Here is a 13,327-nt window from a genome sequence, read left to right as displayed (position 1 = left end):
GGTCACATCAAATAAGCCACTTTTCTTTACCCAAGGGGATTCTCCGCTGTAAAGCAGGTTTTGTTTTGCATGCGTAATTATGTTTATTTCCTCTGGTGGAAATGTTCGTGTAGTTCGCGGCGAACTCAATCGCTTCGGCTAGGAGCTTTTCGGTGATTGATGGATATAAAGTCCACGATATCGAAGCATATGAATTGTGCTGTTTGCTTCTCCTTAATTCCGTTGAACCACTCCAGTACTGATTGCGTGTTTTTCTCCAAAGGTTGACCTTTGTCGCAGTAGCTACGTTTTTCACGATCTTTTGAAGAATTTGTTTACTAATGCGTCCGATTTCTGATTTCGTTGGGCTGATTAATCGGCATGTCGGGGAGTTGGTGAAGTTTGGCTTATGGTCTTTTAAGGTTATGAAAGCGTCGCGCTTGGCCATTATGTCGATTCTATCTGAGAGGTCTAGCCTTTCGGAAATTTCCTTTGCTTCTTTATTGATCTTATCCTCTTGTGTTTTCTGTGCTTTCTGTATGACTTTTGGATGTTTTTGTTCAGGAGTTCGTTGTACTGGCCAGGTTCCATTCTGTAATAATTGGTGGTCTTGTCGGCTTTGACTATGAGGTGGTCGTCGCCATTGATCTTCTTGATGTCTTTACTCATCGCTTTGAAAATCGTTTCTTCGTTGCTCGAACTCCACGTTACTAATTAGCTCTGTCATTCTGCATTCAAATTCTTTCAATTCCTCTATCACGGGCGGTGCGCGTCTCGATTGAATCCGTACGTCTCCTTTCGAGTTTTTGGTTCCTTGATTCTGGGTGTAGGTACGCGTGGGCTCTCCATCGCATGTTGCGATTATTAGTTTTTCTGTTTTCTCGATAAAGTAATTTACCAAGTTTTCTTTTTCTTAGTGCAGGGGATGTTTTTTGTAGAGTAGTCGAACGAAATCCATTACGAAGACAGAAAAACACAAGAGAGTGCTCCTAAAGCCGACGAAACGGCTAGACCTCTCAGATAGTATATGGCCAAGCGCGACGCTTTCATAAGTGTCCACCAGTCCAAACTTCACCCAATCCCCGACATGCCGATTAATCAGCCCAACGAAAGAATCGGACGCATTAGTAAACAAATTCTTCAAAAGATCGTGAAAAACGTAGCTACTGCACAAAGGTCAACCTTTGGAGAAACACGCAATCAGTACTGGAGTGGTTCAACGGAATTAAGGAGAAGCAAACAGCACAATTCATATGCTTCGATATCGTGGACTTTTATCCATCAATCACCGAGAAGCTCCTAGCCGAAGCGATTGAGTTCGCCGTGAAGTACACGAACATTCCACCAGAGGAAATAAACATAATTACGCATGCAAAACAAAACCTGCTTTACAGCGGAGAAACCCCTTGGGTAAAAAAAAGTGGCTTATTTGATGTGACCATGGGCTCGTACGATGGCGCCGAAACATGTGAGCTTATAGTTGTCTACATGCTAACACATTTGAAACCCATCTGCGGCAACGATATTGGACTGTACAGAGATGATGGTCTAGCTGTCTCTCATGATACTCCACAAATGGTCGAAACAGCAAAGAAGAAAATATGCGCCGTGTTCAGTGAGAAAGGATTGAAAATAACCATCGAGGCGAACAAGAAAGTAATCAATTATCTGGACGTGACACTGAACCTCAACAATGGCAAACACCAACCGTACATGAAACCTGGTAACACACCCTCATACGTCCACGCAAAGAGTAACATCCCGCCCGAAATACTGAAACGTATCCCAGAAAGCATAAACCAAAGGCTGTCAGACATATCATCCGATGAGAGGGAATTCAACAGTGCAGCTCCACCATATCAAGCGGCCCTGAAAAAAAGTGGCTACGAGTACAAGCCTCACTTCGCCCCGAAAGATCGAAGAAATAAAAGACGGCGAAAACGAACTAGAAACATCATCTGGTTTATCCCTCCATTTGACGCCAGAGTAAAAACCAACCTAAGAAAAGAGTTTCTGAAAATCGTGAGGGAATGTTTCCATAGGCGCCACGTCCTGCACGCCATATTCAATCGCAACACCCTTAAGCTGTCATACAGCTGTATGCCCAACGTGAAATCAATTATTAGCGCGCACAACAAGAATCTGATAAAGCCAAACACAGAAGACCCCAGCCAAAACCTGTGCAATTGTAGAAAGAAGGCAGAGTGCCCTTTAGATAATCAGTGCCTAGCCAAGGGTATCGTTTACCAAGCAACCACCACATCGGGCAACAACGAAAGCGTACAAACATACGTAGGGCTCACTGACACCACTTTCAAGGCCAGACTCGGAAATCACAAGCAATCATTTATCAAGGAAAAGCAACGGAATCAAACCGAGCTGAGTAAACACATATGGCATTTAAAGGAAGAAGGAGCTAACTATCAAGTAACATGGAAGATCCTGGGAAAGGCGAGAGCGTACACGAACGTAACAAAAACATGCAATCTGTGTAACTTAGAAAAGTTCTTTATTATCTGTCACAGCGATCTTGCATCCCTGAACAAAAGAACAGAATTGATTAGCACATGTAGGCACGCAAGAAAATTTCTTATAAAGAACGGTTAGTGTGATAACAAGCATTTAAGTTACGCTACGCACGAACGATCTTGTAAATGCTTATGATAGCGATCTTGTGAATGCTTGTGATAGCGAGTTTGTGGACACTTACACTAATGACCTCGTGAATTTTTGTACGCACGTATGTGGAAAGATGACCATTTATAAATACTGCAGGCAACACACAGTTTAATTAAAAAGCCCTGAAGAGTGGAAGCCTAAAGCCTCCACGAAACAGGCCTGTAGGCAAATGTCAAACGACTAGTCCCATTCATTGAACTATTGTAACGCTCCCCCACTTGTGGGTGTAGAGCACTCTTCGTAGGATAAACTTGGACACACCATAAGGTATATATATATATATATATATATATATATATATATATATATATATATATATATATACCGTAGTTTGAATATGCCCGTAGAATGAATATGCCCGGATTTACAAAAAGGTAACCATTAATGCCCTGTGGCAGCTGAAGGGTCAAGCTGAGTGGTGTATCATGGTTAGGAGGGTAATTGCTCGGAGATATTAGCTACACCAAGCTACTCTAAAAATCCGAGGGTAAATAAAGATATATGATATGATATAACATGATATGATATGATATGGTATGACAAACTCTAAGTCATTTTTATCGCCCACTCGTAACTAACTTTGGTTTGCCCTTATAAGTGCAAACTAACAACTAGATAACTAGATCATAGCTTAGAGCCTCTACATTTTAAACAGGCACCTCTTGACAGAGCCCGGAGCCCCGGCCCCCCCCCCCCCACTTCCTGGGTTTAAACGCGGGGGTTCCGTACAAATAGGGTCCCCCCAGTTCAATCAAATTGATAAAGCATAAATCCAACATGGCGGGCGCACGTCCGTTGAGTGGCGATGCCTAATTCAGTGCCATCTATCGCTAAATTCAAATGTGACAGGTAAATAATAAACGAACCTTCAAAAGCAAGTTGTCTTCTTGTTTTTTCTAATTTGTGTACAAGATATTCCTCGTATTTTGTTGTAAGGAGCCCAAGTAGTTCGCGATCGCGCGCCAAATACACAGTTCGAAACTCTCCATTTGCTGAAATTCTCCCTCGGGTTTTCCCCAGTGAAACATCACTACTCTATTCTATTGTGCTCTACCATTGGATGTTATTCTCTGTCCGATATAATTTCGTCTGCAATTGGTGTAATCTTTGGCGCAAATTTCAAAAAATTACTATTTACGAGTAAACAAAGGAATATCGGGTTCGAGTGAGTGATGTTGGGTGCTACCGAACCTTCTGCGAAGAAAGCTAAATACGACAAGCAAAAAATTTATAATGAAAAACGAAAAGAGAAACCTCGCAAGCCTCAGTTCAGCTTAAACTTTCAGTTTAACTTTGGAGAAGAAGAGGAAATGCACGCTACCAGTGCTCGGTTCGTGAGACTACGTAACATGGCGAATGTGCGATCGGGTCGAACAAATGCAGACTTTTTGCAAGTTCTTATGGACCGGTACGAGGGAAAGACCGTTGAAAAGTCGGAAAAAAGCGATGTTGCTGTCCAGGCGAACGCTACTAAGTCTGTCTTCCAGCTTTATGCTGAAAGGCAGGTAAAAACAAAGGATTTCGGGTGTCAGTGGCCGTCCGGAGAATTAGAAGGACCTGCTTGTATGCAGATTTTATCTCCCGCACACGACTCTGAGAACTTCTTCGTTTGCGGACATGAATCTCTAATCACTTTGCTACAGGCTACTGCCAGAGGTTGTATGTGTGGTTGTCCTTACGTTTTCGACGGAGAGCACATGAATATGGATGGCCACGTTCTCCGAATGGAGTTTTGCTGCGAGCAGGGTGGCCACAGGATCAAATGGGCCAGCTCCTCTATAATCGGAAGCAAGTATACCGCTAACTGCAGGTACTGAAACCTTGTGTGTGTTACATTTACTTGGATTAAAAACCTTGCTTGTTCAGCTATGATTTATTCTAGGGGAATGCCCTAATTACTGCTCCTAGATCCAAGCACCTGTGGTTTTTATTTGGTATTCTTACTCTGGGTTAGACCCATATACTTTTCAGTCTATCTTCCGAATAATTCGATTTTTTTTCCCATATCAAACAACTAAGTATCTAATCTGATTCTCCTTTTTAGAATGGTTCATGGTTTCACAAGTTCTGGCATGCTTGAAAGCCAATACCAGGGATTTGCTGAGGCTGCCAAAATTGGCAGTCTTGGTGATAAGTATATTGATAATGGTAAGGTGATACAAGGTATCTTCAATGCATGATTCAGAAGTTGTATCATATTACTTGTCTTCATTCACCCTCAATAATTATAATTATTATTGTTTATAGTTTATGACAACATGGGCTATATTGATATTGTAAACAAAGCTGCAGACTCTTCAATGAGAGAAAGGATACAGGAGGTCCAGAACACAGATGCTTACATTGAAAAGAATGGGGCTGTAAGTTAATCTAGCCATAAATTCACCTGCTTATAATCACAGTCTCTTAAATCTAAATCATGCTAGGGAATTAGAGACCTTTCACTTAAATTAATACATAATTTCTCTGGTTTGTAGACTGTCATAACTGACCGCCGACATGACTCGACATCAAATGCATACCACTCTACAGTGGCCATGATATCTTATGAGTAAGTAAAGACATGTGCACGTAAGTTTTGTGCAGGAAAACATGCGAATTTGTAAAAGTCAGATTGGTTTACCTTACTCTGAGTTTTGTCTTGTCACAAATTCTCGTTAATATTACAATATGTCTTTTGGACAGAACCCACCATGTTGTAGCTGTGCAAACTGTCACGAAGGAAGAGTTTCGCAGCTCCCAAACCCATGAATTTGAGGCAATAAGGAAAATTTTACCAGCTGTTCAAGCCAAAGGTATTCTGGTGTATTTTCCTTTCCTCATGCTCAATTACCACTGAAAGTGATATGACAAGCATCACTGTGTACCTGTTATCATATCACACTCATGAGTTCCTTGGAAGCAAAACTTACAGAAATGGCCTGAAGGTGAACACTTCGCCAAGTAATACCACATTATATACACAAACAGTATGTTGATTTTAATAATCACAAAAAAATATTTAAATAAAATTTCATGCAAAGCTAAGAAAGTCTATGGAGGTGCGTAATATATCGATCATACCTTATTTTATTGCAGGACTTAATGTGGTAGAGGTTGCACATGACTTTGTGCCAAAAATTAAAAACTGGCTTCTTGCACAGAACATACAGAACTCCTTTGACACATGGCATGGTAAGAAATTTTTACGAGCTTAGTGCATCTAAGACCACCGCGGTATAAGTACCACCTTTTTGCCAATGAAAGGAGTGGTTTTTATTTGTATGAAGCAGAACATCACTTCAACTTTTCTTTTTGCAGAGACAAAGGGCGTGGCAAAAGCTATGAAAGAAATTAGTAGTGGCGCACAGAAATGGGAGGGCGAAAGATGGTTTGCAGAGCTGTCTGACAAGCGTATGTGGTTGCAATTCACTACATTTGAAAAATAAGAGATAGAACTTGTTAACAATAGAACAGACATAAGAGGTAAATAAGTAATGGCAGGGTAACACAATTGTAGTCCCTCAGTTCTTTCATATTTTCATTCAATGTCAAAAATTTGTTGCAGAGGCAAGCGTGAAAAGGCACTTTTATTTTTCCATGAAGAACTGCACTAGTCCAGATGACCTCAAAAAAAGACTCTTGACTGTACTTGATCACTATCAGGTATGTATATATGGGTTACTGACCAAGCATGAGGTCAAGATGGCTGGATATAGACCTTTTCAGCTTGTACATTTTGTTTTCCCAACATTCATGTGATAATACCCAGGAGGTTTGGTCCTTTGTTTTGCTCATTAAAAAGAGTGCAAGCAAGCATGAATATGTCTGCATGCACTCTTTTTAATGAACAAAACAAAGGACCAAACCTCCTGAGTATTATCACATGATCTGTATTGGGAAAACATAATGTACAAGCTGAAAAGGTCTATTGGCCATGTTCGTCAAGGTCCATAAACACACATAAAGGGAATGAGGCCAATATCCATCCATATTGATCAAACAAGCATGGTAAATAAAGGATTTATTATATGGGATAAAACATCAAAAAATTATCTCTGTCCTTGTATATTTTCTTGTGGGGCCAAGCGAGAAAGCCCCCACTTGGGTAACCAATCACAGCATGGGGTGTGGTTCATCTTACCCACTCATGGAGCTAGTCATATAATAAAAATAGTTAGTTCTTCTGTGATGTTACCATAACAATTAACTATAATAATTTTATTACCAACACATACAACATCTTCAAGATATGTTTGCTTGCAGGCAAATCACAACAGCTGTGACCCTGAGTCAAAGTGCAAAATACCTGGATACCACTGCAGCAAAGTGAAAGTTACAAATCCCCGAGCAATAGCTGCCCTTCGAAAATTCATCTTGGATTCAAAAGTGTACAAACTTGCTGAAGACTATTACCAGGCAATTAACCATGTTTTCTTTTCTTACTCTATCAGACTGAAAAAAGGAGAAAGGTTTTTCAAAGTTGGAGGTGGTATTTGTAATAATTAACCGGTGATTTTAATTTTCTTAATTTCCAGTGTGGTGACACCTACTGGGTGGAATCTTTCAACAACACCATCCTCATCTATTGTCCAAAGCGAATCCACTTCGCCGACCGCACTTTCAACATGCGCATGGCACTGGCAGTTATGGACTGGGTGAGTAGAAAGCCCCTTTGTAGTAATGAACAGATGGGATGTGCAATTTAAATTGATCAATACAAAAACACTTGCGTGTTATTTCATTTCTCTTTGCACAATTAAAGAGTCAATAGAGAAGCAGTTTGGATTGATAAACACAAAAACATTTGTATGTTATTTCATTTGATCTCTTTGCAGAATGAAAATGTAAACAGAGAAGCAACATCTGTGAGCTTGATTCAAGATGTGCGCCGACCAAATCGTAGAACGGGGCACCGGAATCTACAGCCTAAAACATTTAATTTCAGGGAACACGTGTGGACCACTTTCTTCAAGGCTAATTACTAAGAAAGTTCAAGAAATTTGTAAAAGGAGCTCTTTCCCTCAGCTGTAGAATACTGCAGAGAATTTCATCAGCTGTAATTGATATGTTTAACAAATATTTTGTATTCAATACAAGCTGTAACCAAACTTATACTTATAAAAGCTGCCAAGAACTAAAATGTAACAAGCAAAGTATTTTCCATGTTTATCAGACACCAATGAAGCTTCCCAACTACAATTATAAATGAGTTGCAGACAAAAAATAAGTCACTGAGACAATGTATTTCCAGTAACAAGATGTCCAGTAGGAAAGGATAATAAAGTAGCAATATGCCAGTAAATGGACCAACACAATTCAAACAAATCCATAATATATTTATATAACTGCTTAAATTGCTATTGATCAGTACAGAACATAAGGAGATTATTAACTAATAGTAATTTTTTTTAATGTAAATGTGAAATGGTGGTATTCATTATGGTAAGTTAACATTACCATGTTCACAGGGGTTTTGGATACTTATGCCCTTTTGTGTCCCATATATGGCACACCAGGTGGGTTGGGGTATCGTTTCCTGGTGTCGTCAAGGGCACACTGGGGCATAAGCTCACGCAACTCTATTTCACTAAGACCAGCTGAGGTCTTTCGATTAATATAAAGTTCATGCTGCCACAAACCCCTGTCTTTCAGACTTTTCCAAAACTGTCGATAGTTTTTGTGACGCTTGGTGTGGTTGGTAATGTCTGGTGCACAGGATCCTTGAATAAGGGTCAATTCACCGACAGTGATGCAAGGACCCATTAGACAGTGAGGGCATGGTGGGTGATCTTCCAAGCAACCTAAAACACTGTCTACCCACACATTTCTCATGTGCACCTGTTCTGCTGACTGTGTTGCTGAAGCAGTGGCCACCAAAGGTGGTTCCACATCAGCAGTCCTTTTTGTTTTTTCCTGTCTTGATGCAACACCTAAAACACAGCAGCATTATGTCAAAATACCATCACAGCAATAAATTAGTGAAAATGCATTTCAATCACCACTTTCTCCCTCTCAAAAAAAATATATAACGCCACAACATAAACATGCTTGGTACTGTACTTTTCGTAAGCTTTTCGGCAACAGGGGACGCGTGGGAAACAATGAAACAAATCTAAGGCAAGCGAAGATCACTTAATTGCCTAACGTAGAGGTAAACATGTAGCAATGCCAAAAAATCGGCAAGATAACAACTCTTTATGTCATAACTTCAACTGCCGCAAATTACATTTTCGATATCTCCTTCATTACGCCTCTTATTATCAAACCAAAAACTTCGCCAGTGCAAAGAAACGAAATAATTGCACAGCTCAAACTACCACTGCGTAAATTAGCCGGTGTCTGACATGTGGAGACTACCTACAAATAGCACAGATAAACATTATTTCAGTCTAAGCACCCATTTCAAATAACGCTGATAAACATTATTTAAGTCTAAAAACCCGTTTTAAAACGGTTAGCTTTCAATAATTGTGATTTAGGGTTAGTCTGCAGTCTTCAAATGTCATACACCGAGAATTAGCCGAGTTCAAAAGATGCAGTTGATCAGTGATGAAAGCAACTGGAAACCTTTGTTCGGGAGAATTTACATGAGAATAAAACTGACAACTAAAGCATACTGTACAGAAAATCAGAGTTGCGATAAATTTACATAATAAGGTGATCTCTGGAGAAACTTACCTGCTCGCTGAGGAACGCGTCTGTGGCTTATATATTGCCAATTCTGTGGCAATCGAGCTGTCATAACGGCTTGAACTCTGGGCAGTTCGCTTTCGGGAACATCGATCGTAACCTAGTGTTTATACGTATACCACCATTTCTTTTACAGAAGCCAAGAGCATTAGGAAAGAATATTTAACAAATGAACTCACTTGAACACGAAACATTTTCGTTGATGTGAAAAGATCTCTTTGACTGTATCGCTGCGAGCGACCGTACCACGTATTGTTCGCGTAAATGCTCGCGTAGCACTCGCGTTGGTTATGTTGGATAGGTCTTTGGTCGATAACCAATAGAATAAGCTTTTCTATATAAGAATTGTTTATTTTAACCAATGGTAAAGCGCCATATATTGAGCTGTCTTCATTTGCTCTCACCACGCGTGGGAGCATTCAAAATGGCGACCGCCAAGTTGAACGACTTATCAAAATCTTCCTTAGGAAGATTTCCTTTTATAGGCACCCCCCGCGTTTAAGGCTGCACCAATAGTTAAAAAACAGGCTTCGACTGTTTTCAAGCGAAAATCTAAGCAGCGACCTTTTTCAAAAATCAGTCAGATATTAGAGCATAATCGAACAGATGCTAACTAAACAAACTTGCTCAAGCAAATTCCATTTACGTTGAGCCTTCCATTGGCCACAGCGTTTAATTCGTTTTCATTCCAGGCTAATGTCTGCCCGAATTTACAAAATGTACCCATTAATGCTCTAACTTAGCACCTTCAGATGAACAGCAAAGTTCTTGTATTTTGCAACTATGAATCCAGCTACGATCAAACTGCACTCCAGACTCAACAATGCAACTTCTAAAGTTCACTCATGTCTAACGACCGACTATAATTATTTTACTGGTCCTTGCATGGGGGTCCCTGTGGCAGCTGAAGGGTCAAGCTAAGATATTTTCAGAGTTCCACTAATCTAAAGTCTTATATAAGAGATGGTTCTTGGTCATTTCTAAGTTGTAGGCATTTGATTTCTGCTAAGCAGTTTAACATAAATACTGACTATGACTGACAAATTTCAAAAGCAACTCACAAACTCTAATTCAGGGTAATCACCCCCTCTTAAATAACTTTGGTTTGCTCTTATATGTGCAAACTAACAACTAGATCATAGCTTAGAGCCTCTAGATTTTCTACAAGAATCTCTTGACGGAGCCCCCCTGGGTTTAAGGCCGCCCCAATTGCTTGAAAACAGGATTCGCCGAGTATAGTGAAACAGATCCCAGATAGCATCAACCGCCGCCTGTCAGACATCTCATCGGATGAAGCAGTATTAGAAAAAGCAGCTCCAGTATACCAGGCAGCATTAGAAAAAAGCGGTTACACCTACAAACTGAAATTCCATCCAAGATGCAGGCAAAGAAAACGAGGATCGAAAAAGAAACATAACCTACTCCATCCCTCTATTCGACCTAAGAGTAAAAGCAAACCTTGGAAAGCAGTTCCTCCGGATCGTAGATGAATATTTTACTAAAGGACACCCACTACAATTGAAACACGCTAAAACTTTCGTACAGTTGCATGCCGAATATTAAATCCGTAATAGACTGTCACAGCAAGTCCATAATGCGAGAAAAGCCCGCACAAGACGCGAGCAAATGCAACTGCCGAAGGAAAGAAGAATGCCCGCTGCAAAATCAGTGCTTGTCAAAGGGAATCGTGTACCAGGCAATAGTAACATCAGAGCAGGGAGAGACAGAAACCTATGTGGCTATGTGACATGTGAACTTTTTCGTTTCTTTTGTCCAATGCTTATTTTCATTTTTCAGTAAAGTATAATAGGGCCGCACAACATAAGTGCCCCTTAAAAAAAACAATGGAGACTGCTTTATCCATACTCACGTTCTTCTCTATATACAGGAAAAACAATCTTGTGCCCACTAAGGGCCAAACGTTTTGCTGCATTCATAAATTAACAAGAAACGTATTTTTTAAAAAAAAGGAGAATAACGGCTACTTACTCTCTTTTTGTTATAGTAAAGTCCAGGTAACGGAGAAAACGACATGAAAAAAGAAAATAATAATAAGACATGTAAAATGTTACTTCAATCATTAAGGAATATTTGCATGACGATTGTTTTGTTTTTCTTTATTTCTTTTATTTTTTTTTTTATTTTGATTCGTTCTTCAATTAAGAATGACGTATAAGCGGTTCAGGTCCAGCGGAGATCCCAAGACCTTATACTTTCGACTTAAAGTGATTCCCTAATATTGCACCACGCATCCTGTAAAGTAAAAGTAAAGTAAAGTAAAGTAAAGTAAAGCAACCATATTTAACGACGATAACTCGTAACAGTAATTCAACTGACAAACCTGAGGTCGACGGTGCGCTCATTTTACTCCACCCTCTCCATCAGTGCTGCGTTTTACGGGTATTTAAAGCTACTTAGCTACACGGAAAGGAAAGAAGTCGAAACAAGGATGCGCACTAACCGGCTGTGCCATCCTTCCTCTGCTTTGCCATCTGTGCCGACTGTGCCATCCCTGTTCTGCGCATAACACAGGGTAGGCCACGTTCGTATTCAGGCATGGCTAAGAAGCTTTATGGTCAAATTTTACGGCTCAGTTCTGTTTTCTTTGTCTCACAAGTCTCAATGGATATTTACAAACAAAACAATGTTTAAATTTAACCACAAAGACTCGTAGCCATGTGTGAATATTGATATATCGAAAGTGGCCAAAAACATTTCAAAATGTCGACCTTTCATGCGGGTAAGCTCGCTAAAAAGAAGAGTGGCCGTTTTCAGAGCACATCAGTAAAGAGCAAAACAAGAAACTTTTTAGGCTCTCGCAAAGTCGAGTGATAGCCTTGATGATGCTAGAGAACGTTTCAGTCCGACAGTGAAAGTGAAACCGCGCTATCCGGGAGACGTGTTGTCGAGGGTCGAGCTTGGTTTGCTTTCTGTTTTCTCCTAGGTTGGTGACCTATCTTTTTTTTGGCATAATTTTATCCTCTTACTTATCCTCTTTGTGCTGTAACAAAATTTTAAAAAAATCACGTCGGAAGAAAAGTTACAGAAAAAAATGTATTCGTAGCCATCACTCGTGGACACAAAATGTCTCCTCGAGATCACGCACCCGAGGAATATTTGTAGTCAGTGCCTCTTCAAGACGTGTGCCTGTGCCATAAAACAAACATTAAATTGTTCCTTTTGAGCAATAAAATGCCCCTGTATTGTTATTTCAAGAATTACTTTAAAGCTGTGCTTCCTGTTCCTGCAAAACGTAGCCTGAACCGATGGAACAAACTTGTCCTGATAGATGAAGTCGCATTGATTAAATGAGTAACGTGAGCAAGTTATGTCTCGCGAACGAGCTTGTGACCTATTTTTTCAATTGCACATTTCGAGTCACCATAATGTAGGGAACAACAGAGAAAAGTTTAAAGAAAATCTCACGACAACTTCTATTACTAAGGAATCACCTTGAAAAAAGAAGACAGTGGGAGATAGTGACAAATGCATTCCTCAGATCCGGTGATACTGCGGAACCTGTTTCTCTCATGTCCAATGCTTCCATCCAATTTTCAGTAAAGTATAATACCACCAAAGAACAAGTGCCCTTTAAAAAACCTTTGAAGACTACTACACTCTGTACTGAGGCTCCTCGCTACATACAAAGACTATGTATATTCTGCCCACTAAGGGCCAGACTTCTTGCTGGATTCATAAGTTAACAACAAATGTATTGGAAAAAAAAGGTAAATAACGGCTACTTACTCTCTCTTTGTACTGGTAAAGTTGAAGTAAAGGAGAGGATGACATGAAAAAAGAAAGAATTAAGTCATGTAAAATGTACCTTTAATCAATGGTGCATATATTCATGGCAAGAGTTTTCTTTTTTTTTTTTTTGTTTTTGTTTTTGTTTTTGTTTTTTCCATTTTATTTGATTCGTTCTTCATGAACGGTAACGTATAAGCGAATCAATTCCAGGGAGATCACAAGACCCTCTATGCTACTGGCCTTTGTA

The 13,327-nt window shown here is 39.9% G+C and overlaps 1 protein-coding gene across 2 annotated transcripts; it reads left to right on the top strand.

The window, feature by feature from the left end:
- The first annotated feature begins 3,990 nt into the window (after nucleotides 1–3,990).
- Nucleotides 3,991–6,949, top strand: LOC138010888 (uncharacterized). Of its 2 annotated transcripts, none has more exons than XR_011124582.1 (8): nucleotides 3,991–4,468; nucleotides 4,703–4,806; nucleotides 4,906–5,018; nucleotides 5,136–5,209; nucleotides 5,344–5,453; nucleotides 5,737–5,832; nucleotides 5,959–6,303; nucleotides 6,904–6,949. XR_011124582.1 is itself a non-coding variant. In XM_068857908.1 (8 exons), exons 1-7 carry the CDS (start codon nucleotides 4,008–4,010, stop codon nucleotides 6,084–6,086), a joined length of 1,086 nt encoding a protein of 361 aa, XP_068714009.1. In that variant the 5' UTR covers nucleotides 3,991–4,007; the 3' UTR covers nucleotides 6,087–6,123; nucleotides 6,206–6,301. The 2 variants fall into 2 exon arrangements, 1 of the variants encoding a protein (XP_068714009.1); XM_068857908.1 differs by lacking the exon at nucleotides 6,904–6,949 and having other exon boundaries at nucleotides 5,959–6,123; nucleotides 6,206–6,301.
- The last annotated feature ends 6,378 nt before the right edge of the window (nucleotides 6,950–13,327 follow it).

The sequence above is a fragment of the Montipora foliosa genome, chromosome 7 (genome assembly GCF_036669935.1).
Source record: "Montipora foliosa isolate CH-2021 chromosome 7, ASM3666993v2, whole genome shotgun sequence".
Taxonomy (NCBI): Eukaryota; Metazoa; Cnidaria; class Anthozoa; order Scleractinia; family Acroporidae; genus Montipora; species Montipora foliosa.
Note: the sequence above shows the minus strand (reverse complement) of the source record. Positions and strands in the feature narration are given on the sequence as shown.

Coding starts and splice junctions, on each gene's coding strand:
- LOC138010888 (XM_068857908.1), top strand. CDS start 4,008: ATGGCGAATGTGCGATCGGGTCGAACAAATGCAGACTTTTTGCAAGTT. Junction 5,019..5,135: donor ACATTGAAAAGAATGGGGCT/GTAAGTTAATCT, acceptor TCTGGTTTGTAG/ACTGTCATAACTGACCGCCG. Junction 5,210..5,343: donor GTGGCCATGATATCTTATGA/GTAAGTAAAGAC, acceptor TCTTTTGGACAG/AACCCACCATGTTGTAGCTG.